Raw genomic sequence first — 27,626 nt, 5'->3', positions numbered from 1 at the left:
AACTATGTGGGAATCCTAATAACGCCTGTCTGACACCACAGAAAGAGCAGGAAACACTTCCAAATCCACACTTCAGTCTTTCTTCAAGCAAGCTCCATGACGGGACTTCCTGGAAATTCTTTACTATAGGCTTGTCCTTTCATCGCAGATAGTGGGTCGTTTTCATTGGAGTCGGTGAAGGTAAAGAAGCTCTTAAACAACATGCGTGTTGCTAGCTAGCCGACTGGCATTCGTCTGTCAAGACTACATACTACACACCACATACCACATCACGTAGAGGGCTCGTTTAAATCCTCCTTTGGGCCAATGTATTGTGACACATTCAGCACCTTTACATCGGTATTATCGCCGTATAAGCAAAGCAAAGGCAGCGGCTTACTTTGCGACTCTTCCGCGGAAGGAGTGTCACAGCGCAGCAGCAGTGCACCTGTCAAAAGACAGCGTGTAAATGTTGGTAGATTTAAATATTATGCTATTAGGTCCTATGTTGAGCTTCCTTTTTTAAAAATTATTATTATTATTTTAAATCAAAGTATGTCAAGCTGTTTTTTTTTAAAGAATCTTTCGTCTTTATTTGATTTTAATGTTACTGCCTTTTAGGAAAACTATGTATTTACTCATTTAATCACTTACTTACTTAAGAGCATCATACCTGCTGTTGGTAAGTCCTAAATAAATCGAACTCGCAGTCTGCTTTTCAAAATAAACTCTTGTCAGGCAGTGCTAGAGTCACACCCATGAAGCTGCTGTATTGAATTCAACCCTTCAGGTCTGACATGACATACAATCCCTTTTGTTGTATTCTTGGGTTGACTTAGTGAACAGAGAAACACATGATGGCCAACCGACTGTATTATTTTATTTTGTAAAGTCACGCATTACAAACATGTGATCTGTCTTTTCATATCTATTTTGGCTACAGAACAGCTAAGAAAAAGATACCTGTGGGTTATTGTTTGAGTTCCGGCATGTGTAACTTGTAACTCAAACACATGCCTTACTTTGAGTTTACTTTTTGATTTTATGGTGTCCTTATATGGTCTGAAAAGCGCCCATGAAGTAAATGCATTATTATATTATTATAGAGTGAAACGCTGCATGAGCCTAACGTCATATAAATCAGATGTTTAACCAACATTTACAAGGAAACTGTGCCTCTAACATAACAGATTATTTACAATGTTGCCTATATTTTGAACAGATGTTCCAGTGAACAGAAATTCCTCAGTGTCACCTTTAAAGAGACCAAGCCAATGGTTGATCGTGTCTGATCATGTTAATGTGCATTAAGTTCATGCCACCACTGCACACAATTCTTAACAGTAGTGATAGCGCCAATTTGCCAATATGACACGAGATGAGTACAGGACGGTTCCACCGATGTTTGTTCACATACAATATCTAGGGTTGCTGCGACAGAGATACTCCTCCTTCTAAGTAAAACGCAGTTTACCATTTGAAATGATTCTGAAATTGATATTTGAAATGAATTTGAGAAAAACATAAAAACATATTTATATTTGTCTTCTGATTTTTGGCCTCATTGCTCTGCACCTGTGTATAATGTTTTCAAACTCTTGTTGCGTTTTGTATGTTGGGAATAACAATAAGTGTATACTTTATATGCTTACTGCACAAGACACTGTCTTTTATCCTTTCCCAGCACACACGCAGGCAGACATCTTCCAAGATGGTGGACACCACACTGGCTCAAGTGGGCAAGAATCTGACTGAAGCCATGAGGCTCTTGGGAGATGGACAAATGTGAGCCCTAAGTCTATTGAAGTACAATGGTAGCTCAAAGTTTGACACTGATCTTGTACGTGATGCCGGTCAAACTTCGATGTGGTCAACTTTCAAAGCAACATATTCCATCCGTGTTCGGAACCGCTTATCATTGCTGGGGTCGAGCTCAAATATATTTGGAATGTACAGGGATCCAGAAGTGGCTCCAAATGTTTCAGATCCAAAAAGTGGGGGCCCCGTTAAAAAAGGTTTTGGGCACCACAGAAATAGACAAGATCATAAATGTGTCATGACTCAATACATTTAAAATAGTGACCAGAGGAGCGAAACGTTTGTTTTCAAAGCATACCATCTGAATTGATTTAATCCATTATTAGCAGAAGATTCTACTTCGGGTCAGCATCCAATAATTACGACTGGACCTTCGTAGTAACGTTGTGGTATATGTCTCCAGTAATCCAGGAAGTATTTAGTAAAGCGCATATCGAGGCTTGCATCATTGTCGACATTTATGTTTGAAGCCACAGTTCTTCAAATAGTGGTTCGGTTTGGTGAAGGACCTAACCTTTTAAGAGGCTCTGCTGACCCGTTCAAATTTTTTAGTGTTGAGATGTTTTGGCGATTGTATCATTTGACACTTAAGTCATCGATTTGGGAGTCGTTTTCTAATTGGGAACAAATAATTGTATTTTAAGTATTTTGACTTCTTTGTGATGAAACAACACAGCGCAAACGTTTTCCTTTTACGAACTCATGGAAAGTTAAATGTGGTTAGCACATGGATATATCCTTGAGAACCACAGCACACACGTCTCACTAATGTGAATTTTTACTGTTGATGGTTAAATAATTGTTCTGTCCAGGATGTGTCTTGTGTATTTGAAGCCTCAAAACATGAACCTTTTCTGGCTGGAAACCTTCTTTGCTTCAAGAGGCTTAATCAAAACGTACCACCATAACTACATGAGCTAAGGCGGATCTCCTTTGTGCAAATAATTTTAAAAAAATGACCGCAGGTAAAAGCTTTACGGAGCTGTAAAAGTATGCCTTTTAACCAGTTTGCTTGCACCACTTAGCAACAAGCAAGAGGCAGCCTCATCTTCCTTTTTCAATCCCTTCAGCTAAACAAGCAGAAAGGAGCATCATTGACACCGAACGTAGCGGTGGCAGACAAGGTTTGGCCAACGATGGAATTAGACCCCGTGCATACATACTGGGGCTTCACAGAGGAATGTCAAAAAGTAGAAAGAACAATGTCTGTAAACCGATTCATGCGTGCATATAAACGTGTTTGTGGTGTTCTATCAACTAGAGGCCTGGAGGGAAGAACGGAGGGCTCACTCTTCAGTAGAACCAGCATACCTGGCCCCCTTCAGGGAGAGTAAGACGCGCACGCGAACACATGTACACACGTACACACACACACACATTCACTTTCAATAAATGTGCATGCTAACATGCGATGACTTGACAAAAATTGGCATTCTGGATTTGCCAAAATGAATTTATCATGACATGAAAATGATGGTTGATCATGTGTAAACGAACAAACAACGATCAAAAGTTTAATGTGGAATCCTTGATCCTCTACTGTGCAGTGGTCAAGATGTTGCCACCATACTGCACCTTGTTCACAGCCTCATCCATGAAGAGGAGGAGGGAGAAGACAAGCCAAACCCACAGTAAGTGGTAAACTGTTTATTCACGGCACCCTTATCACTGCCCCCTCCCCTGCCCATAGGAAAGATTTTTCAGCAAGGGAACCTTTTATAAACAAAAGGACATCTGTATTTCTTTTGAGGAATGGTGAATAATCGAGTGCTAGACATCAGTCATTTTTAAAAAAGATAAATAAGCTTTCTGTTTTGTGTGTCCAGTAGGATGCAGAATGTGGGTGAACAGGGTCACATAGCACTACTAGGGCACAGCCTGGCAGCCTACATCTCAGTGCTGGACAGAGAGCGATTGCGGAAGCTGACCACTCGGATCTTGTCTGATACCACACTGTGGCTCTGTAGACTGTTCAGGTAATCTCAAAATTCAACTCATGATTGTGTTTGGTCGTTGCAGTTAGAGGCTCTAGACACGGCAGTTTTAACAGTCTTCAGTCAGGTTACATTGTATAATAACTGTAATTTGAATCAAAATCATTGGGTCTGGAATGGTGTCTTTGTCATTTGTTCTACGTAACATTATTTCTGTCTCCGCATCTATCTTAAGATTTGGCTTTTTAAACACAACTGCCTACTCTGATGTTTAGATATGAGAATGGTTCAGCTTACTTCCACGAGGATGACAGAGAAGGCCTGGTCAAAGTATGTCGACTGGTCATCAACGCGTGCTATGACGATTATGCCTCTGAGGGCTACGCTGTCCTCAGCTCAAAGCAGCCAGTCATCTACCAGAGCACATCAAGCAGATCTGGGCTAGGACAGCATCTGTGCAACCAGGTAGGTAGAAATCAAACACTCATTTATGCTTAAAGCTCACCGAGTTTTGTTTTGATGTTGTGACCTTGTACACGTTCACTGTCGAAACACGTCGGAATGTTGCAATAGTTTGCACTCATGTCTTATTTTAATGTCAGTCTCTGTGTCATTAGCTTGCCCTGCCGCTCTCCAGTTTGTGCACAGTCCCATGCAACACCCTCTTTGGATCCCAACATCAAATGGTAAGAGAATACACATAAATGTAGTTAAATGGAAACCGGTTGGGAAATATATACGCATCTTATTTTGTACACACAGGATATTGCTCTATTGGATAAACTAATCAAAGAGGACATTGAAAGTGGAAAGCTTCCTTTGTTGTTAATCGCCAATGCAGGTAAAGAAAAAAACCACTATTCACACAGTATGTTTATTATAAGGATTGAAGAAAGTTTTCATGTCATAGTAATGTATGTTTTAAATTTTTGGGTTATTTTTTTTCCCCAGGTACCCCTGGGGCAGGTCACACTGACAAGTTGGGGCGCCTTAGGGACCTGTGTGATCAGTCCAAAATGTGGCTCCATGTGGAGGGGTGAGACATTTCATATGATCTGATGGTCGTGATCTCATTTAAAAAAAATTAAATGCATACCTCAGGCGGAAGTGTTGATTAACATCGGTATAACATTTTTGTGCCCAGAATAATTTGCTGTTCTGTTATCACTACTGTATTTGTTTATGGTATTTAAAGATATGCATTGTTATACCTGCTTCATCTTCAGGGTTAACCTTGCGACGCTGGTGCTGGGTCAGGCCACCTCTGCTGTTATGGTAAACTCAAATGCTCTCATCATCTCATTAATTTACTCTCCATACACAAATGTATACTCAGTGTTGTATTGAGCTGATAATTTTCCCATCCAGGCAGCAACCAGAAGTGACAGTATGACGTTGACACCAGGTCCATGGCTTGGACTACCAGCTGTAACCGCTGTCACTCTGTACAGACATGAAGACCCAGCACTGGTAGGCTGCTAGTACTTAAACAACTTTTCCAGCATTTTTTTGCATACACAGATATATCTAATCAAGATGAGTTATATTCCATAGTATGGTATGTTTATCTGTAAATGAATCAATTCTGTCTATGTCTCTGTTTTGTCATAGTCCCTGGCTGCAGGGTTAACCTCCAGTCAGCCTGTTGAGAAGCTGCGAGCATTACCGCTCTGGTTGTCTCTGCAGTACCTTGGTTACAGTGGAATCATACAAAAGATAAGACACGCCACCACACTGGTGAGCAGAAAACATTACATTGCCATATATCTAGCATAGATGTGTCCAAACTATCCCACGCTATGACCCCGGGGCCTTCAGCGGCCTGCAGAAAACCCCACACACCCCATGTGGTTTGCCTGCGCCCTACCATTTACTTTCTTTTACTTTCTGGATAGCAAGGTTGAACGGGAAAAACAATAATCTGTTCTCACATCTCACTTCCTTGTTTTCCCCCAATCACAAGTGACTAAACTAGTAGCAAAATTTCCATTCATAGTACACGCCATACATTCTGTTATGTTTCAAGGTGAGCAACAAGAGCAAATGGAGAGAAACAAGAAACAGTAACAGAATTCAAAAAGGAAAAAAACAGCAACACATTGTTCCTGTTTTTGTTCTGAATTGTGGAGATGTGATTATGCTACTTTTTTTTTTTTTTTTTTTTTTTAGGGCCACTGATCTTCCAAACATCAAGAAAATTTACTTTCTGCCTTACCACCTGGCTGTTTGAAAATATTTACATATATACCACATATATAAAGCAATATACAATTGCTTTATATATCTTTACCTTATCGCATCCTTGGATTTTTCTGTATACGGCATTTGGCAAAAACGTTTGGACACCCCTGATCTTGAATACAGTACATTGTAAGATTTGGCTATTACAAGTAGTTTGTGCTTTATTCGCCAACCTTACTGAAAGACTAGTTTACAGCGCACAGAGTCAGTAGCTCTACTTCATTGTCATTTTTTGGAGTTAACTGATCTTTTCTGTTGCTATGTTGAGCAATCATATATTTTTTTTGTCTCATCAACAGAGTCAACAATTGCTACACAACCTCAAATCTGTGAGCGCCATCAAAACATCGGTAGGTGATAACATAATTTTCTGACATAATCAAATCAAATCTAAACTAAAGACCAGTTCGGTAGCTTTGCGTGAAGACCAACCAGACCGTATCAAGAGATGTGCACACTACGTGCACTGTTGTTACCCTGTGGTCTGTAGAAGTATATGTTTTTAACCATCTCTGAATGGTGTGTGTGTGTGTGTAGCTGTAAAAAGGAGAACTTGAGAGAATTGGTCAAGACCTTTTCCAGATATGACAGGTTTTCAGTATTGTGAAGCTCTGGTAACGACCAGACTAACTTAACTAAAATGAAGACACCTTGAGAGGAAACACAAATATTACAGTTGTGCTCATAAGTTTCTATACCCTGACAGAATTTAAGATTTCTTGGCCATTTTTTCAAAGAATATGAATGATAACACAGAAGTATTTCTTTCACACATAGTTGGTGCTCGGCTGAAGCCATTTATTATCAAACAACTGTGTTTTACTCTTTTTAAATCATAATGACAACAGAAACTACACAAATGACCCTGATCAAAGGTTTGCATACCCTTGAGATTTTGGCCTGATAACATGCACACAAGTTGACACAAATGGGTTTGAATGGCTACTAAAGGTAACCATCCACACCTGTGATCTGTCTGCTTGTAATCAGTGTGTGTATAAAGGTTCAGTGAGTTTCTGGGCTCCTGACAGACCCTTGCACTGACATCTGTGGATTCTGAGTCATGGGGTAAGCAAAATAATTGTCAAAGGATCTAGGGGAAAAGGTAATTGAACTGTATAAAACAGAAAAGGGATACAAGATATCCAAGGAACTGAGAGTGACAATCAGCAGTGTTTAAAGTCTAATTAGGAAGTGGAAAAGGAGAGATTCTGTTGAAACCAAACCACGATCAGGTCGACCAACAAAAATTCCTGCCACAACGGCCAGGAATATTGTTTGAGATGCAAAGAAAAACCCACAGATGACTTCAGCTGAAATACAGGACTCTGAAAAAAAAGTGGATGTTTCAAGATGCACAATGCCAAAAAAAAATCACGCTGACGATATGCCAAACAGCACAGAGACAAGCCTCAAAACCTCTGGAACAAAATCATTTGGCGTGATGAGACCAAAATGGAACTTTTTGGCCAGAACCATAAACGTTACATTTGGAGAGGAGTCAACAAGGCCTATGATTAAAAGTACACCATTCCTACTGTGAAACATGGAGGTGGATCAGTGATGTTTTGGGGATGTGTGAGCTACAAAGGCACAGGAAACTTGGTCAAAATTGATGGCAAGATGAATGCAGCATGTTCTCAAAAAGATACTAGAGGAAAATTTGCACTCATCAGCCCAGAACCAGCGCATGGGAGGTACTTGGATATTCCAACATGATAATGATCCAAAACGCAAAGCCAAGTCGACCTGTCATTGGTTACAGCAGAATAAAGTGAAGAATGAAACTCTGGAGTGGCCATCTCACTCTCCTGACATCAATATCATTGAGCCACACCGGGAAGATCTCAAGCATCCTGTTCATACAATGGGCAGCTTTACCATCAGAGAAAATAAAGAGCCTCATCCACAACCACCATAAGAGACTCCAAGCTGTCATTGATGTTAAAGGGGGCAATACACTGTACTAAAAACTGGGGTATGTAAACTTTTGATCAGGGTAATTTGCGTAGTTTCTGTTGTCATTAAGATTTAAGAAGCGTAAACACAGTTGTTTGATCATAGATGGCTTCACCCAAGCACTCACCATGTGGGGGGAAAAAAATAATAATGTTTTTTTAAATCATTCATATTCTTTGAAAAATGGCCCAAAAAAAATCTTAACTTCTGTCAGGGTATGTAAACTTATGAGCACAACTGTACCTTCATTTAGTTTGGGTACATGACCCATTCTACTCTAAAGTCCTCTCTGACCAACTTTGTCACATTTCACAATGTGTAAAATGTGACAAGTACTGAACACATCACTCGCAATTACAACCCTAATTCCAATGAAGTTGGGACGTTGTTATACATAAATTAAAAACAATACAACGATTTGCAAATCATGTTCAACCTATATTTAATTGAGTACACTACAAAGACGAGATATTTAATGTTCAAACTGATAAACTTGATTGTTTTTAGCAAATAATCATTAACTTAGAATTTTATGGCTACAACGCATTCCAAAAAAGCTGGGACAGGGTCATGTTTACCACTGTGTTACATCACCTTTTCTTTTAACATTCAATAAATGTTTAGGAACTGAGGACACTAATTGTTGAAGCTTTGTAGGTGGAATTCTTTCCCATTCTTGCTTGATATACAGCTTCAGCTGTTCAACAGTCCGGGGTCTCTGTTGTCGTATTTTACACTTCATAATGCCGCACACATTTTTAATGGGAGACAGGTCTGGACTGCAGGCAGGACAGTCTAGTCTCTTTTGTTATGAAGCCACGCTATTGTAACACATGCAGATTGTGGTTTGGCATTGTCTGGCTGAAATAAGCATGTAAAAGATGTTGCTTGGATGGCGGCATCTGTATGAAAAAAAAAATCTGTATGTACCTTTCGGCATTAATGGGGGCTTCACAGATGTGTAAGTTACCCATGTCATTGGCACAAACACAGCCCCATAGCATCACAGATGCTGGCTTTTGAACTTTGTGTCCGGATGGTTCTTTTCCTCTTTGGCCCGGAGGACACGACGTCCACAATTTCCAAAAACAATTTGAAATGTGGACTTGTCGGACCACAGAACACTTTTCCACTTTGCATCGGTCCATCTTAGATGAGCTCGGGCCCAGAGAAGCCAGCGGCTTAATAAATGGCTTTTGCTTTTGCATAGTAGTTTCAAGTTGCACTTACGGATGTAGCGCCGGACTATATTTACTGACATTGGCTTTCTGAAGTGTTCCTGAGCCCATATGGTGATATCCTTTACACAATGATGTCTGTTTTTGATGCAGTGCCGCCTGAGGGATCGAAGGTCACGGGCATTCCAATGTTGGTTTTCGGCCTTGCCACTTACATGCAGTGATTTCTCCAGATTCTCTGAACCTTTTGATGATGTTATGGAACATAGATGATGAAATCCCTAAATTCCTTGAAATTGTACATTGAGGAACATTGTCCTTAAACTGTTGGACTATTTTCTCATGCACTTTTCACAAAGAGGTGAACCTCGCCCCATCTTTGCTTGTGAATGACTGAGCAATTCAGGGAAGCCCCTTTTATACCCAATCATGGCACCCACCTGTTCCCAGTTAGCCCCTACACCTGTGGGATGTTCCAAACAGGTGTTTGATGAGCATTCCTCAACTGTCTCAGTCTTTTTTGCCACCTGTCCCAGATTTTTTGGAACGTGTTGCAGCCATAAAATTCCAAGTTAATGATTATTTGCTAAAAACAATAGTTGAACAGTTTGAACATTAAATATCTTGTCTTTGTAGTGTATTCAATTAAATATAGGTTGAACATGATTTGCAAATCATTGTATTCTGTTTTTATTTATGTTCCAACTTCATTGGACTCGGGTTTGTATTTTTTTCACCTACATTACATGACTCAAAATGTAGCCACTTACAGATCAGATGGTAGTTCACTGGCCATATTTCTCAGTGTCTGTATCCTGTAGCTATTGGCGTACACTTATCAAAACCCCACTCTAAAACACACTTCTCTCCAGGCTCCCAACAGATGAAAAGTAACCACATTATTAACCAAAGTTGCGCTTAAGGAGCGCTATTAGGTACGTAACGGCCATCAATTGGATGCGCTCCAACTGTCAATCAAATTGGCGAGGCAGCTGGAAATAGTCACAGAAAAAGGCAGTAGTTATATCACTAAATAGTGTACGCTGTGTGGTTCAAAGACGTAGATGATCACTGCAGTACTGTAAAAATTGAAATATGGCAATGTGACAAGTCAACTGCAGTCATAGCTCTGTGGTAGTTAGGAGAAATTCGGTGTTAGCCTTTCTGCTCAGTCTGTAATGCTCCCAAACTTTTGGCATTTTGTCTTTTTTTTCTCTCCTTTATCTTCTCCCAGTTTTTTTGCCGTGTTTAACTGCAGTATCCAAGAATAGTAGCATCGCCATTTTCCCGCTTCTTGACTAAAAAATATGCGCTTCGCTTCCGCCTACTTTTCTCGCATCGATGACGTAAGTGTGTTGTTGTTGTGCTTCCGCTCCGTTGAGCTTCACATTTAACTCATTCCTGCCATTAACAGGCAGCTACTGGAAGAGAGCTGGCAGTGAATGAGTTAAATAAGCAGATCCCAGAGGTAGAGAAACATTTGTTGTACTCGTGGAAGCCCGAGTGTTAGTAAAATGTGTGTAGGATTGTGTATCTAAGTACTTTTTTGTATAATAGCCAGTACGGGTTACCTTGGTTGCAGGCCATCGTGTCACCGATCCCGCCCATCTCTGGGTCTTCTCTTCGAGATGTTCTGGGCTCTCTCATGCTCTCTATTGTAGGTGGGAGTCTCCGCTCCGTCTTTGTAGCCAAGTGTCTGCCTGTGTCCCTCACTCTTGTCTTTGCCATTTGCGCCTTTCTCTTGCTTTTCTATCTCTCTTTCACTCTTAACCATTTTCCACCCACATTAGCTCAGCAGTATTTGGGTCTCCATTGGCTGATGGACTGTTCACTTCTTCCTAATTGTTTAGGATGTGGACAAGGCATGTTATTTGAGGTACTTCAGGGAATGCCTCTTTATACTCATTATTTTTGTTGCCTTTGGAAGAAATTTCCCGTGTCATGAATAATTGATGAATGTTTCATAAGCTGTTGTTTTTAATAATAAATAAAGAAAATCTATGTATTATAATGATATGCACAGTCTGCTATATATTTTTGTTGCACACTGGTAGGAAACAAGAGAACCGCTTTCGCTGGGTGGATTCGTGTCTTGTTCAAGGCCACATTGACAGTAGTCACAAAGTCGACAAGCAGCTCTCCTACAATTAAAATTTTTTTTGTACACATAGGGACTCGAACTGACCCTTTGGTTCCAAAGCTTAAATCCCGACAGAAGAGCTACTGCTCCCCATCTCATCACTGCTCATGGGTCTTAATGACCCTTAAGTTTTCAGCGCCAACCATAATTGTGTGAATGTGTCATTAAGACACAATGTAAAAAGAGCTTGAAATTACACTAAACCTAGAAAGGCACTGTATAAATTCAGTCCTTTTAGCCTATACCTCCAGGTGAAATGTAAAAATCTAAGGGTAATGAAATATATTCCACTATAATTTGGTAATTATTTAAGACTTTAGAGAGCCATGTTACCCAATCACCAAAGTTAAGTGAGATTTCATTTATACTTATCAAGAAAATGCATTTGCATTAGGAGTTCTGTTCCGCAGGCTTAATGGTCAACCACTGTGACTAACCTCCTAAAACCACGGAAGCAGTTTTGCAGAAAATCAATTCTGCTGCTTCAGTGTTCTGGAATCCCTTTGCCTTGCTTTTGTTCACTGAATTCATTTAAAATTATTAGGAAAATAAAAGACCATGCACACACTTGTCACAAACCACTTCCTTCCAAAACAAACCTGAAGTTTTCACCATCCAGTATAATGCGTAAGAGGTCATTCATTTAGTATAAACTTTTGTTGTCATAATACTGGTAATTTATGAAACACGACAATGGCAGACATACCTCATCAATTATTCATGACCCTGATGCCACACACCCCATGCACACTATTCCTGTTGAACTCCACCCGAGCATGATGTTTGTTTCAACCCTTCACTTGGATGTAATCGGTGATGGGTTTCTCCAATGAAAAGAGGGTGTGTGGGCGGGCAGAAGGTACAGGCACGCAAAAGATTCTTCCGTGTGTGTTTGAGACTTTTGGCTTGATTACACTTCATAAAACCAGTTAATATCTTTACATTCTCTTCTTTTTATGTTTTTCTGACTATATTTTACAATATACTGCTACTTGTCTTTTTTTTTTTTAAAACATTTTAAAGATTGTGTTTTTTGGGGACTGTGGAACGGATAAATTGCATTTCCATTCATTTTAATGGGGAAATATGTTTGGAGATATGAGTGATTTGAGATAAAAACCTGGTCACGGAACAAATTAAACTGTATTTAGTTTGAAAGTATGTATAATACATTACCGATTCATCTATTCAGTCATTTCTTCCAAAGTTGCTAATGTTGTTGGGCTGCTGTAGTTAGGTTACAATGGACAGAATGTATATATGTGTTAAGAAACCTCCCTGATTTCATAACATCTTTTAAACTGCTAATTCTTTGCATACCTTGCAGTTGTCTATATTGAAATATGGTCATAATGGTCATCAAATTTCAGATGACTGTCTCTGTGTTTGTCTCTTAACAGGTGGAGGATGAACTCAACTCTCCTGTGGTGCTCTTTAGGTTTTCACAGGAAATGAGTGCAGGTAAGGGAGTCATAGTGTTAAATAATGTCCACATATACAATTAGGGAAACTTAATATTATCAGTTTAAAAAAAAAAAACATGGTCACTTTCTGTCAGGCAGAATAGTAAGAGCTCTTTGTTTATGTTTCTGCAGTGCATAATGTTCTACCATCATGTTTTGTTGTTAAAGGATGTAGTGGCTATGTCCATGATGATTGCAATGCATATGAATACTTTTGTTGGCCTTTTTAAAGTGTTTTTAACCTGCACACCCCTCCGGAGATATCGGAACAGTGAGCCCAGTTTTTTAAATACTTGCTGTAGACTGCAAATATGTTTGACATCAATATATTAATATGAGACTAATAGATCACCTTTTTAGTAATTATTTTCAATATGATACACAATACTTTGATTCAATAAAAACTATAGGATCTTATGACTGACAGGTGTGTCTTGTCACCCAGGTATGTCCAATTATACTGATTCAAACAAATAGTGTTGAATGTCAGTGTTTAGTCTCAGATTTAGTTTTTGCCTTTGAAGACTACATTTATATTAGTTATTAGCCATATAACCATTATGGAAAACAAAGAGGCATTTCTGGGTGATAAACAAGCAATTCATAACCTGACGGAAGTTGGAAAATCAATTGGAACCAATATATATAACCATTTGGAAAGTCCCGAAGAGAAACAAAACTACAGTTGTAACAGACTTTGAACGCACAGACCACGGAAAACAAGAAATATTGTAAGTTATCGAATCCAGATGTAAATAACTGGAAAGAAATGCTTCTGTCATATTTATCTCAAAGCCAAATTTCTACAGCAAAAATAAGGAATTGGTCTCACTTCTCCAATACTTTGAGTGGGGCATGTATTGATGTTTACTGTCACTTGTCTACATCTGGGTACTGGTCACCACTGGCGCCATACTGGATGTGTCAAGTCTTCACATTGCAACCACAAATGCAGCTTAACAGTGACAAATTATAGCTAATGTCTTTGGGAAATTATTGGAGGAGATAAAATCTTCAGGAAAGCAGTATGATGACAATGTGACATCATACTCTCTAACTAACGCCGTTGAAGACAGTTGGCATATTGGTTGGCTGAATGCAAGTCAACAGCACAAAGGCTACCACACACCAAACGACTTGGCCGAACCCGATTTGAACTGTTGTGTAGAGTGTGGGGTTTTCCAACTGTTTCCATGAGTGGCCAATGAGTCTGTCACTGGTTTTGGGCGCACACTGTTGCAACATCGCAGTTTACAGCCATTCCAAATATGTTCCTATGTTACAATGAAGGTGGGCGGTGTTTATGGCAGGCTCTCGCAAGGCATCCAGCTGGGCGTTTGATGCTGTATATACAGTATATTGTACGTGGTCACATTTTTACCCCATAAAAAGATAGATTAAGAGTTAAGGAAGACGGAAGTTGCTCGAGAGAGAGAGAGGACGTATGCGAGAATAGAAGGGAAAGTGTGTCAATTTCAAAGGCGTCGCTCAGGACACCAGTAGTAGTCTTCGTCAGGACATTCCAAATTGTTGTATTGGCTATGGCCAATGTTTGTGCAATATCTCTGATTGATTGTCCCTCTTCTCTCAGCTTTTCTCCCACAGGTGAAAGCCAAAAACAAGCACTATTTAATGTTTAAGCAATCAATCTAAAAGGCAACACCTGAGCAACTACAAACGCCCATCAGTCACATATTCAAATACTTTTGCTCACTTGACAAGTAGGTGGGTTCAAACAAAAGATGCTATTTCCTGAGTTGTTTAACACATCTCGATATAAATCTCATCTCTCACACACACACACACACACACACACACACACACACCAGCCTCAGGGTCGCACTGGCCACTTTAGCAGCATTGGGGTTTTCTCATCTAATTTGTTTATTTGCCAAGGTTCTCTGACGTTGACTATGTTGCACACGTCACATGATCTTTGATATTTCCACTTTCAGTGAATACTTTTTATACTTTATACCATAGTTTTATTTTGCTTTTTATATTTATATTATTTGTACTGTCTTTTGTAGAACCGCGGGCCCGTGAGTAACGTAATTTCAATCCTCTCTGTGTTACGCATATTGAAAAATTGACAATAAAAGCACCTTGAACCCAAATGTCTTTATAAAACAACAAAACAGTAATTGACCTTGCCGTTCCAATACCTTTGGAGGGGACTGTCATCCCTTTCGATAACTTCACAAAGACTTATTTGCCATCATTTGTCACTGTTAAGCTGTATTTGTGGTTGTAGTGTGAAGACTTCACACATCCAGTATGGCGCCAGTGGTGACCAGTACCTGGATATAGTCGTGATAGTAAACGTCAATAGTGGTAAACAAATTTAATTCCCTCTTTCTTATTTGTTAGCATCCAACAGTGGTTCAGTGGAGGCTTACTGTGCTGGGGAGAAGGAGGTACTTGATGTGTTCAATAGATGGGTACGTGATTTGCAGTCATCTTTTTTTTTTTTTTTCTGAAGTATTGTAATTTAAATTGTATAATTTGAAGATTATAGATTAAGATTTCTGCCATGGTCTGCTATGTCTGTGGAGATGTTTTGTCAGGGCTGTCAATCTAGTCTACAAAAGGTGTCCTGGTTCCAGGCCTACTCTTATTTTTGAACATGGTGGTTATTTTAGATAAACTGTGTGTATCCCTGAATAATATAACTCAACCGACAGCACCTTTCCCATTCCTGGACCCAAGGTCCAGGCTCTCAACTCTAGTTGACAAAGTTGCTGAGGTCAAAGGGCAAGCACCCAAGGTCCAGGCTCTCAACTCTAGTTGACAATGTTGCTGAGTTCAAAGGGCGAGCACCCAGTTTGCATTTTTACTTAGAGCATTAACAATTCAAATTTTTGACAAATGTTCAAACTTTTGTTGTTGATTTTTTTATGATGCCAGGTATGAAACGGTATACTTTCTGAAATCAAAGTTAATCCAGTCAATTTAAGTTAAAACAAATCAACAAATATTCAACTCCCCATTACACCAGTACGATGAATGTGGTTGTTGTAATGAGTGGGAGCCCTACGCTTGTTTCTCTTCATCAAGTCGGTCCCATCTTTGTCTTTTAATGTCTGTTGGCACCATGTTTGAAGCACAATCGCTCCTTACATGTTGGAGAGTCTTGTTTAAAAAGAACAAAAACAAACCAAAAAAAACAGCAAAAGAGGTCACCTATCGCTAATATTCCTCACCAATAGTAGTAATATCACTGCTAAAATGCTGTAATAAAACATTTGTTTAGTCTCACTGTGCGGCTACAGTGTTTGGGTACCCTGCTCAATTTGCTTGTTACTTCAATAAGTGCCGGAAAGGCATGGGAATGATTGGTCTGCCTGGAGAGTTGAGGCGTCACAATGTACAGGTGTATGTCATTATTGGCAATCATATTGCATGAGACATGGGCGCATGAGTTAAAAAAATAAAAATAAAATAGAAAACATAAAGCAGTGACAGTTTAAATACATTTGATAGCTTACTGGAAATCTCTTTCCACTTTGTACTAATCTACTTTAAAAATGTGCTTTACGTAAACTGTGATAGTGACTTTCCCCCTGTGTCAAGGCTTGTACTACTACAGCTATCTTTCCTTCTGCACTGTTAAGTTACAAGTGTATTCATTTATACAGCGGTGTATATTGTGACTGCATCCAAACTTGAAGTGCAGTTCAAGTGCCTCTGAATTCGGTAAGAGGAAAAGTGCTTAAATTGAAGGGAGAAAACACACAAGTCTATATTTGACACTGAATGCCAGCGTTTTAGAGTTGCTCCACCCAGAGCGTGTATCTGGCATTATGGGGTGTAAATGAAGGACTTGCAGTGGGTGCGGACAGTATTTGTTATATTGACAGAAAAAAACGGAATTGTTGAAACTTTTGCAGATTTATTTAAAAGATAATAATAATAGCTGAACTATCACACAGCCATAAGTATTCAGACCCTTTCCTCAGTATTTAGTAGAAGCACCCTTTTGAGCTAAAAAAGCCGAGAGCCTTTTTGGGAGTGATGCAACAAGTTTTTCACGCCTGGATTTGGAGATCGTCTGCCATTCCTCCTTGCAGATCCTCTCCAGTTCTGTCAGGTTGGATGGTGAGCGTTGGTGGGCAGCCATTTTCAGGTCTCCCCAGAGATGCTCAATTGGGTTTAAGTCAGGGTGCTGGCTGGGCCATTCAAAAACAGTCACGGAGTTGTTCTGTAGCCACTCCTTCGGTATTTTAGCTGTGTGCTTCAGGTCATTGTCTTGTTGGAAGGTGAACCTTCAGCCCAGTCGGAGGTCCTGAGCACTCTGGAGAAGGTTTTCGTCCAGGATATCCCTGTACTTGGCCGCATTCATCTTTCCTTCGATTGCAACCGGTCGTCCTGTCCCTGCAGATGAAAAACACCCCCACAGCATGATGCTGCCACCACCAAGCTTCACTGTTGGGACTGTATTGGACAGGTGATGAGCAGTGCCTGGTTTTCTCAACACAGACCACTTAGAATTAACGGCAAAAGGTTCTACCTTGGTCTCATCAGACCAGAGAATCTTATTTCTCACCAACTTGGAGTTCTTCAGGTGTTTTTTAGCAAACTCCATGCGGGCTTTCATGTGTCTTGCACTGAGGAGAGGCTTCCGTCGGGCCACTCTGTAATAAAGCCCCGACTGGTGGAGGGCTGCAGTAATGGTTGACTTTCTAGAACTTTCTCCCATCTCCCAACTGCATCTCTGGAGCTCACCCACAGTGATCTTTGGGTTCTTCTTTACTTCTCTCACTAAGGCTCTTCTCCCCCGATTGCTCAGTTTGGCTGGACGGCCAGCTCTAGGAAGGGTTCTGGTCGTCCCAAACGTCTTCCATTTCAGGATTATGGAGGCCACTGTGCTCTTAGGAACCTTAAGTGCAGCAGAATTTTTTTTTTTCTGTCTCTGAGCTCTTCAGGCAGTTCCTTTTGATGTCATGATTCTCAGTTGCTCTGACATGCACTGTGAGCTGTAAGGTCTTATATAGACAGGTGTGTGGCTTTACTAATCAAGTCCAATCAGCATAATCAAACACAGCTGGACTCCAATGACTGTGTAAAACCATCTCAAGGATGATCAGAAGAAATGGACAGCAGTTAAATGTGACACAGCAAAGGGTCTAACTACTTATGGCTGTGTGATATTTCAGTTGTACTTTTTTAATAAATCTGCAAATATTTAAACAATTCGAGTTTTTTTCCCTGTCAATATGGGGTGCTGTGTGTACATTGAGAGGAAAAAATGAACTTAAATGATTTTAGCAAATGACTGCAATATAACAGAATGAAACATTTAAGGGGGTCTGAATACTTTCGTACCTGCTGTAAGTACTGTAATGAATGTTGTTAGTGTGACATAAAAGCAGATGTGTGCTTTATTAAGTCTCCTGTCTGCTTGACTTGTCATTTTATGATGACATGATATTAGTAATTTATTTAATTGTAGCTTGGCAAGCAGCTCGCCCAGATGGTTCCTGCTAGTGGGGTTGATGTTGTGGAGCTTGAAGATGAAGGCACCTGTGTTCGGTTCAGCCCACTCCTGACGGCCGCAGGTAAGACTCACAGAAATGCCCACCCACAAGACTAGATTTTTTTATTAATTTTTTTGTCTAGCAGTACAGTAAATATTTCCAGTAAGGCTAAAAAATACCATGTTAAAAGGGTGTTTTTGTTCTTTGGTACTTTTTAAAAAAATGTATAATAATGAACTTATTGTGCAAACTTTGTAATTCATGATTTTGTACAGATTTAGGGACTCAACCTGAGGATGTCGACAATGTGGTTAAGAAGTTGTTGGAGCTGGTGCCTTTGATGACCTCCACAATGTCCTTCAGACAGGACTTCAAAGAGGAGATTCACCGACGCTCACCCTACCTCAGATACATAGACGAGCTTAGCTGGCCAGGACTAGGAGCTGTCGGGTAAGGCATAATGCAAGACATTGTTAGGATGGGTCTCCTTCAAGCACATATTTTAGATTCAGGCCTGAGTCTTAGTTGATCTGTAAACTTTCCACTGCTACGGCCTTGAATTTCTCTATCTATGCACCCTAAGCTTGCTCAGACTAGGAAAAAAAACAGTTAAGACCGTTGAGTCACACATCGGAAAAGTGCTGAGACATTGTTGGGCTGTGTCACATCCCTGCGAGGGCGTAGACCCAAGACAAGTTAAAAGGAAGAAATAAACTAGTGGGCGGCGGAGATTCTCTAGCCGCCCTGCAGAGACTGTCTTCCAGCGCTGTGTCAACTCTTCTGGCATTAAACCTCCTTAACTGAGAAATTACAGTCTTATGGTAGTTACTGTAAAGCAGACATACAAAGGAGAAAAAAAAAAAAAAAAAAAAAAAGCAGAAGTTTGAACGGAACTTCACAACAGGATCCCTGTTAACATACTCTGCTGACGTATACGTTTTATTTGCTCATATTTTCAAGTGCATTTTAATTCAGAAGCAAACACAGTGTACAATTTTGAGCTTTGTAATTTTTTCAGAGGCCGTTCACACAAGTTATTGTAGCCCTTATGGGACTAATGTACTGTATACTGTATTTTGCCTCTGTAGGCTTATGTCCAAGGAGTTTGAAATATTTTTATAGGTTTGCTCATTGTTTTGGTTTTTATAATGCTTGGAAATATTGCAGAACATTTCAAAAACATTAACTGAAATATTACCATGGTGGGTTTTCTAATCTTGATCATGTCTGTGGATAGGGTGCGACAGCACACCTTTATTTGACTTATGTATTGTAATTTGATGCAGTAAAAATGTTAATATTTTTGTGAAAAAAAAAAAAAAACACGGTCTACCGGTTTCACTTATTTTCCTATTGTTGCAAAGTTGTGACCCAGTTTGATAGAAGTTAAGAATAATAAAGCATTCTTTAAATTGTTTAAAAGCATCCTCTGAAATGTACGGTATATTGCATTTTTAAATGCCGTTTCAAATGAGTTTACTGTACTGTGAAAGGCATATTGCTTGCCATGAGAGTTAACTAGTGGCTAGAGAGCAAGGAAATAGCATTTCTTGTCACTTTTCCACTGTTTCGTGTGGGAACTTAGTACGCCTCTGTACTGAATTGGGGGGTAATAATCAGGAAAACAGGAATATATGTAAAATGTTTTACTAGCTCTCTGCGACCTACTCAAAATGGGTCTGTGACCCCCTTTTGGCTCCCGAGTTGAGAACCACTGGTCTACCAAATATAGCAATGTGGTGGAGACAGTCAAATTAAGTCCTAGAACTGATTATTATTTTTTTTTTTTCATGGATTAATATGAAATTAAAACTCATCAGTAACGACTGATCTTAGTTTTAATTACCCTAATTTGATTTCACTACCATAATCTTGGCCTGCCAGATCAACCATTTGGCGAACCGTGTTTTATATTTGACATTTTTGCTATTGTAATAAACTCCACAATTTTAAGCAATAAAGCTTCAGGTAGCATGTTAAGATTACCTTTCGAAATTACAGATTTACTGCTTCATCGAGTGTATTTTATCAGTTCAATACCTCAACCAAGCCATCGAATTGGCGCAGTCCTGTTGAGTTTAACACTCATTTCGTTTAGGTACAATGACTCAAAATGTGCTCTTGAGTCTCGGCTGTGTTCGGGGTTTGCTTTGAAAGAAATGATTCGAATTTTAACTAATACACATCTCATCTTTTTCTTTTCATGACCACACCTGCTGTTTCGTCCCATACTGTTCAGATACGAGCCTCAAGTGGAGGGAATTGAAGATAGCAGGAGAACAAAGGAAATTAAGAAAATAAATGCTGAACTGCTGAAAAAACTACAAGAGCTAGATAGTGACATCATCTTTTCCACTGGTTTGTATCCCTTCATTTTGTAGAGTCATCAGTAAAATGAAGTCAGTAAAATAGCTTAATTTTCTTTGTGGGGTTTTCAAACCTTTTCTTTTCATATATATTTTTCTTCCTAGGCCAAGAGTTTGCCAGAGAGGAGAACTGCATCTTTATAAGCATGGTAGCTGATGACGTTGATGTTTCAGAGCTAGTGGAAACCGTAATGACGCTGGGACGCGACATTGAAGAGAATGGAAGAGTAATCTGCATTCCGTTATTTTTACTCACCTATGTTCTTTCTCCTGTGCGACTCTAGTGTTGTTAGCAGAGTCATTTAATGCGCAACGACCAATGTAAGTAGTACTAATATAGTTTAGAATTTTCTAGTCTTGAAATTCACCATAGGAGCCATGTTGTTGATGCACAGACAGTTAGCGGTAAGTAACACTTAGTGCTGCTACGGTTGTAATAAAAAAATATTGATTATCGCATTGTAGATCATATTTATTTGAGGTATACACAGGGAATATTACAGGTGGCCATTGTTTTGCTTGAATAATCACTCTGATTCTGTATGCATCTGCCATGTGCTTTTTATGTAAAAGAAACCAAAATCTAAACTAAACCACCAGATTCACTCTGCGCAGCTACTCATGTCAAAACGCATGCATGCTGCAGGTCCCATTTTGGCCAAGCTTATCTGCTGGGACAAGGATATACCCACTGCATAAAAATGTTTCTGATAATGCTTTGTGGCTAATCTAACTTTTGTTACTTTTTTTGTGTGTGAAAAGGCTTGAACCATATTAAAAATGGATGAAATATATGACTTAGGAAAGTTCAGAGGTTTAGATTTAAAAAGCTCCCTCAAATGTAAATTCAAGTCCTGATGAAAGTCAAAATCTTTCTACAGCATTTTTATTCCATGAGACTGTTACTCACTCCTTGAGGAACACAACTAACACACTTCTTCAAAATTGTAAATCTTGAAGTTGCTGTAAAAGCATTCATTTTATTTTAGTTAAAAATGTGGATAATAATACTCAAGGAAATACAATTCATTGCTGAAATAGGGTTATAGTGAAACATATTGAATAGGCTTAAGCAAATTTTTAACTCAATTGTAAAATGTTGAAAACAAAAGTTGAAAACAATAGCACAACAAAAGTATGTTAATTTACTATTTAATATACCGGTAATCTCCATTATTGCAGGTTAAGAGCATCTGTAAATTGTAAGTGATTCAACATTTCTATATGTGGTTGTAGTACCATCCTAAATCGATTCTTTCCAATGTAGCTACTGGAGAACATGACAGAGGTGGTGAGGAAAGGCATTCGGGAGGCAGAGCTGGAGCTGCTAAAAGCCAGTGATGAGAAACTCATGGAAGAGGTTAGTGAATTTGGGCTTCATGACATTGTGTTGCCTAAACCTTAACCCGCAAACAGAGAATTTTGATGTACATTATAACCAGGATGAATATAGTGTTGGTAATTAAATTTGCCAAAAAGGGGGAAATGATAATCAGTGCCTAGAAATAATCACTGTACTGTCTTTTAGGGCATGCTGAGACAACTTCCCTTGGTTGGCTCTGTTTTAAACTGGTTTTCTCCTGTTCAAACTTCAGTTAAAGGGAGGACCTTCAACTTGGCGGCAGGTTTGTGTGCACATGTACTGCTCAAAAATACAGTATAAAGGGAACACTTCAACAATACATCATAGAGCTTAATGAATTACCGGTAGATACTCCGTTTGAAAATCTTTATTCATTAAATAGTGGAATGCATTGGGAACAATTTATCAATGATTAGTGGAAATTAAAATCTTCATCCCATGGAGGTCTGGATTCAGAATCATACTCAAAATCAAAGTGGAAATCAGATCACAGACTGATCGGCCTTTGTGGAAATCCCTCAAGGCAAGTCAAAATGTGCCTCAGTTGTGTGAGTGCCCTCCGTGTACCTGTATGCACGCCATACATCACTTGGGCATGCTCCTGATGAAACGACAGACGTTCTCGTGAGGGATCTCCTTCCTGGCCTGGATCAGAGCATCAGTCAGCTCCTGAACAGTCTGTTGTGTGACGTGGCATTGGTGGATTGAACGAGACGTGATCTCCCAGATGTGCTCAATTGGATTCAGGTCTGGGGAACGGGCAGGCTCGTCCATAACATCAATGCCTTTATCATGCAGGAACCGCTCCAGCCACATAAGGCGTAGTGTTGTCATGCATCTCGAAGGAACCCGGGGCCCACTACACCAGCATATGGTCTTACGATTGGTCTGAGGATCCCATCCCGGGACCTAACGGCAGTCAGGATACCTCTGGCTAACACATTGAGGGCTGTGCAGGCTTCCAAAGAAATTCCTCTCCAGACCATCACCCACCGCCAAACCACTCATCCTCGAGGAGGTTTCATGCAGTAGAATATTCTACACGCCGTCGCCAGACTCTATCGCGTCTTGTCACATGCTCAGTGTGAACCTGCACTCATCCGTGAAGAGCACAGGGCGCCAATGGCAAATCTGACAATCTCAGTGTTTTTGGCAAATGCTAATCAAACTGCATCGTGTTGGGCTGTAAGCACACGCCCCACATGTGGACGTTGAACCCTCATCGCACCCTCATGGTTTTGGTGTTCTGACCGTTCGAGCAGAAACATGCACAATATTACCCTGCTGGAGGTCATTTTGTAGGGCTATCGCAGTGCTCCTCCTGTTCCTTAGTGCACAAAGGAGATGATAGCAGTCCTGCTGCTGGATTGTTCTCCTCAGTCAGCCCTCCACATCTCCTGGTGTACTGGCCTGTCTCCTGGTATCTCCTCCATCCTCTCAAGCAAACCTTCTTGCCACAGTGCCAATTGAGATAGCATCCTGGATGAGCTCCACTGCCTGAGCAACTTGTGGGTTGTAGACACCAGCTCATAATATGCCTCTAGTGATGAGAGCACTGGCAAAATGAAAAAGTGAAACCATAATCAGCCAGAAAGGATGAAGACGGAAATGGTATGTGGTCAAGACCTGCAGAACCATTCCTTGATCCTTTCCTTGAATTGTCTTGATAATTAATTATTGTCTGTTCCACTTGCACAACAGCCGGTGAAATTGATTCAGAATCAGTGTTGCTTCCTAACTGGACAGGCTGATCTCCAAAACGTGTGATTGACACCAAGTTAAACTGTTGTTTGTTTCCTTTTTTTTTTAAAAAAGCATTTTATACTTTATAATTCAGTTCATAAAGAGCAAAGCTGCTGTGTTTTTACACTTTGTTTTAATTTAAGCAATTTAAATCCTCACATACAACCCAGATCACATTTTGTATTTCATTTGCTTTTATTTGCTGGTACTGTTTAGAGTTGAGCTCCAGGAAACATACAAGTTAAACATGTTAAATTTAACATTTTATCTAGCCAGTAACAATAATTAATATATATGCAGACGTGAAGTTTTTCTCAGCAAACTTTTTCAACTGCCGGGGTGTTAATGTCAAGCCCTGGCAACATCGGTAAAATATGAAGCCATCATTATGACTGAAGCTTGTTGATGGTTACCAAAGGACACTGGTGAGGTTAAACCTGCTTTTGTGTCAACACATGCTAATGTTAGTGTATCCTATTGGGTCCAGCTCTGGAAGGTGCAGTGTTATACTCCACAGGGTCAACTTTGCTCCAGTCGTCTGTTTTCTTGCTGTCTTCAGTCTCTTCTTAAATAAAGTGTATCGCCTTGCTGTGGACAACATCCATATGCAGATAAGAAACACACGAGGCTAGGGCAAAGTTCCAGAGATAATACAGTGGTAGAGCATTAAATCATTCAAGATTCTGTTGTGTACTGAAAAAGGCAATTGTCACTTTGGTGGTGCATCTTAAATATGGGTCTGATTTATACTTGTATTAATTATTGTACATAGGTTCCTTGGACTCCACAGAGGTGACGTACTCTACGAAGGCCCAGGCAAGCAGAGCTCTCTTGAAAGATTCTTCCACCTTGTCAACAGAGAGACTGCAAGGTAGCACTACGTTCGACTACTACTGCAAGCAGACTGTGTCAGACAGACAGACAATGCTCAGTGATGCATTTGAGGAAGGAGAACATCACTTGCAACTGTGAAGCATGTGTGTAGATATGTATGTTTTGTGCTTCCAAATGCATCGCAGCTCCCTTGTGCTCTTTTCCATCACAGGTCAGAAGTTGTTTCGGCGCTCAGGTGCAGGCTCTGACTCCTTCAGTGAATCTGGCTCAATTGGACAAGCTGAGGGGTCAACCGCCATCCACACATCAACCTCTATAGGTGTACCAGAGGAGGACTCTGCACGTCAAGGCATTCCAAAAGAAATTCAGGATTCTAGTCTGCAGAAACAGCATGACCAAGGGGAGGACAAATCATTCTTGGAGGAAAGGAAGCTTGAGGGCTAAGAGGGCCAGCCATCCCAATAATGGTACCAGCTAAATTGATTAAAAAGATGTGTTCTACGTAAATTATGCATTTAACTGTTGTGAAAGTGAAGTAGCCGAATTAGTTTGGAATAATTGTCAAGAGCCTCTTTCCAAAAAGGTTGGAAAGGATGTCAGTTGAAGTTGACGAGAAACAGGGATATTATAACACTGTGAGGCCGTTTCCTAATCACACTCACATTACCAGTGGTCGCATTTTACATTGTATTTACACACAATTTTGTTTAAACTGTCTGAAGATGGACTCAGATATCCATCATCCATCCGTCCGTCTATCTATCTTCTTTGCGGCTTCTCCAGTTCAGGCTTGCAAGGAGCTGCAAAAGAAATGTCCCAGCTGATTTTGGTTGAACGGCAAAGTACACCCTGGACTGGTCGCCAGTCAATCACAGGATACACAATCAAAGAACTATTCACGCTCACATTTACACTATCACTGAGTGGGAGCTCTCTAAGTGAACATCTTCACCATCAGTGACTTGGCAGATAGCTGGCATTACATTCAAGCATATTAGTGGCATGCACAAAAACTGCACATGCTGGTGAAATGTTTTATCGTGGGTGCAATTGGTTAGTTGCTTATTTTGGGATGATTAAAATGTCCCTTATTTGCTGCACTACATGAAATCATTAGGGATAACAAATGGTAACGTTTCAAAATGCAGTCCATAAGTAGGAGCTGTTTTCCCCCCCTTTAAAACCCTTTAGTTTAGATGGTTGTTCTTTCAACCCTGTGGGAGATTTCAAGGTCATAGTGGAAGAGACTCTTAAGTTTCATGAAGAAAGCGCTACCTAAATGGGGAATGGCTTAGTAGAACTGGTCTGCTTCATGCACTGCTGTGATTATCATGCAGAAAAGCCTGACTGCATCCAGAATGATTTTGGACACGTTTGATTGCACAACACTGTAGAAATCTATCCACATAATCTATAGAAGTATCATCTACTTTAACTTCAGCTATGCAAATTGAAGTGAATGACACAAATTACAAATAATGCTGTCGGTGCATATGTACAAGCATAGAAAAATGAAAATGTATATGTTGTAATTTCACCAGAACATGGTAGTTTGATGAAAGTAACACAGTAGATTTAGAAAACAATACAACCACATTGTATCTATACCAAATTTAAAATTCATTTGTTTTCTACTGATCTTTTTGCAGCAAGACAAGAGTTGATAAATTTCAACAATTTTACAGCCATAGCCACACTGAAACAAAAACCTTTAATTGCTACACTATAAAGAATGTGTATGAGTTAATCATGGCCTTCTGTCAGAAAGTGAATATATATATATATATTTTTTTTTTTTTACATTTTTTTTTTTTTGTTGCCAAAAATTTCTCACCTGAACTGAAAGTACTTTGAGGAATACCGTTCAACATTTTCTAATGTCATAGTCCTGCATCATGATGCTGGAACTCGAGATACAAACACATGAGGTTTGCCATAAAAGTTTGAGGACTAGCGTCACAAAAGATATTTAAAATCAAAACTACAAATTTAATCCCCCTTGAGTCCATTAGCATTCCCCCCCCCCCCCCCCCCCCCCCCCCCCCCGCCGCCTTCGCTACCATGTCTTCATGCACTCTTGGAAGGATTCTTCCAGCATCTACCGTAGCTCCATCATCTGGATGTCATCTATGTCTTCGAAATGGCTCCCCTTGATAAACCCATTGAGCTTGGGAAAGCTGAAAAAAATCACAGGGAGCCAGGATCGGGTTAGTAGCGAGGTTGCTCCAACAAGGCGATGTTCTTCTCAGCTAGGAACTGTCAGCATCTTGAGTGGGCCTGTTGTCATGGTGAAGCAGCCACGAGTTGTCCTGTTATAACTCAAATCGTTTTGCACACTGAACGAAGCAAATGCCGCAAGAGCTCTTGGTAGATGTGGCGGTTTATCATCTGGCCCACACTGAAGGGGAAAACTGGTACTTCAGGCTTGAAATATATCTTTTGTGTCAGCAGTCTTGGAACTTTTTTACAATTTCTGATTATGGAGATGTTGAGCTCAAGGCAGCAAGAGAGGATATTTTTAGATAGTGTACATTTCCAAATTATACCCCATAGAAAATATTAATTATTCTTGCTGAATGCATTTAAATCAAATTATTTTGCACATGACAGCATTTACATACATTTTTCTTTATTCAACAATTTTTTTTTTCAGTGGCAGGTTTGTGCAATTGCGCAGGAAACCTGTTTAAATTGACCACAGTTCTGTTTGACAGCTTATCAATATCACTTGGAACTTGGTGAAAGATTGAACTAGTCAGGCCTGGTATACTTTTATTTTTATAAGCCTTGCCTACTAACTGCTAAATCTATATCAAATTTAAAAAGTACGTTGCCTAAAGTCTTACTGTAATTCTCTGAGCCAGATCATTCTGGAAGGTTTAGATATAATATGGAAGTACAAACATTTGTGGATAGAAATGCATTGAGTTGGTAAATTATTGTGGGAAGAATAAAAATGGATTAAGAAACAATTCACCTTTATTGCACTTGTAAATAATTTCTTACATGATGAAAATGAAACTCATGCTTCATGATTACATGTCAGATGATTGTAAAGTTCTGTCACTAACTTTGTAACCGTCCAATCTTTCATGAAGAACCTTGATTTAATGAAATCTTCTATAGACCAA

At 39.8% G+C, this 27,626-nt stretch overlaps 1 protein-coding gene across 2 annotated transcripts; it reads left to right on the top strand.

Moving 5' to 3' along the window:
- On the top strand, positions 1 to 27,626 carry pdxdc1 (pyridoxal-dependent decarboxylase domain containing 1). Of its 2 annotated transcripts, none has more exons than XM_061700014.1 (23): positions 1 to 180; positions 1,664 to 1,764; positions 3,059 to 3,127; positions 3,345 to 3,428; positions 3,627 to 3,773; positions 4,007 to 4,196; positions 4,349 to 4,417; positions 4,494 to 4,572; positions 4,683 to 4,767; positions 4,958 to 5,006; positions 5,100 to 5,201; positions 5,343 to 5,468; positions 6,272 to 6,322; positions 12,650 to 12,710; positions 15,083 to 15,153; positions 18,165 to 18,270; positions 18,465 to 18,639; positions 20,429 to 20,547; positions 20,661 to 20,782; positions 21,823 to 21,915; positions 22,084 to 22,180; positions 24,434 to 24,532; positions 24,707 to 27,626. In XM_061700014.1, the coding sequence occupies exons 2-23, from the start codon at positions 1,691 to 1,693 to the stop codon at positions 24,937 to 24,939; spliced, it is 2,301 nt and encodes a 766-aa protein (XP_061555998.1). In that variant the 5' UTR covers positions 1 to 180; positions 1,664 to 1,690; the 3' UTR covers positions 24,940 to 27,626. The 2 variants fall into 2 exon arrangements, with proteins under 2 accessions (XP_061555998.1, XP_061555997.1); XM_061700013.1 differs by having other exon boundaries at positions 3,624 to 3,773.

The sequence above is a fragment of the Phycodurus eques genome, chromosome 16, assembly GCF_024500275.1.
Source record: "Phycodurus eques isolate BA_2022a chromosome 16, UOR_Pequ_1.1, whole genome shotgun sequence".
Classification (NCBI taxonomy): Eukaryota; Metazoa; Chordata; class Actinopteri; order Syngnathiformes; family Syngnathidae; genus Phycodurus; species Phycodurus eques.
The sequence above is the reverse complement of the archived record's forward strand: the minus strand, read 5'-3'. Positions and strand labels throughout refer to the sequence as shown.

Excerpts from the sequence above, each read along its gene's own strand:
- pdxdc1 (XM_061700013.1), top strand. The coding sequence starts at position 1,691 with ATGGTGGACACCACACTGGCTCAAGTGGGCAAGAATCTGACTGAAGCC. Across the intron at positions 5,202-5,342 it reads GACATGAAGACCCAGCACTG|TCCCTGGCTGCAGGGTTAAC; the intron begins GTAGGCTGCTAG and ends GTTTTGTCATAG. Across the intron at positions 6,323-12,649 it reads TGAGCGCCATCAAAACATCG|GTGGAGGATGAACTCAACTC; the intron begins GTAGGTGATAAC and ends GTCTCTTAACAG.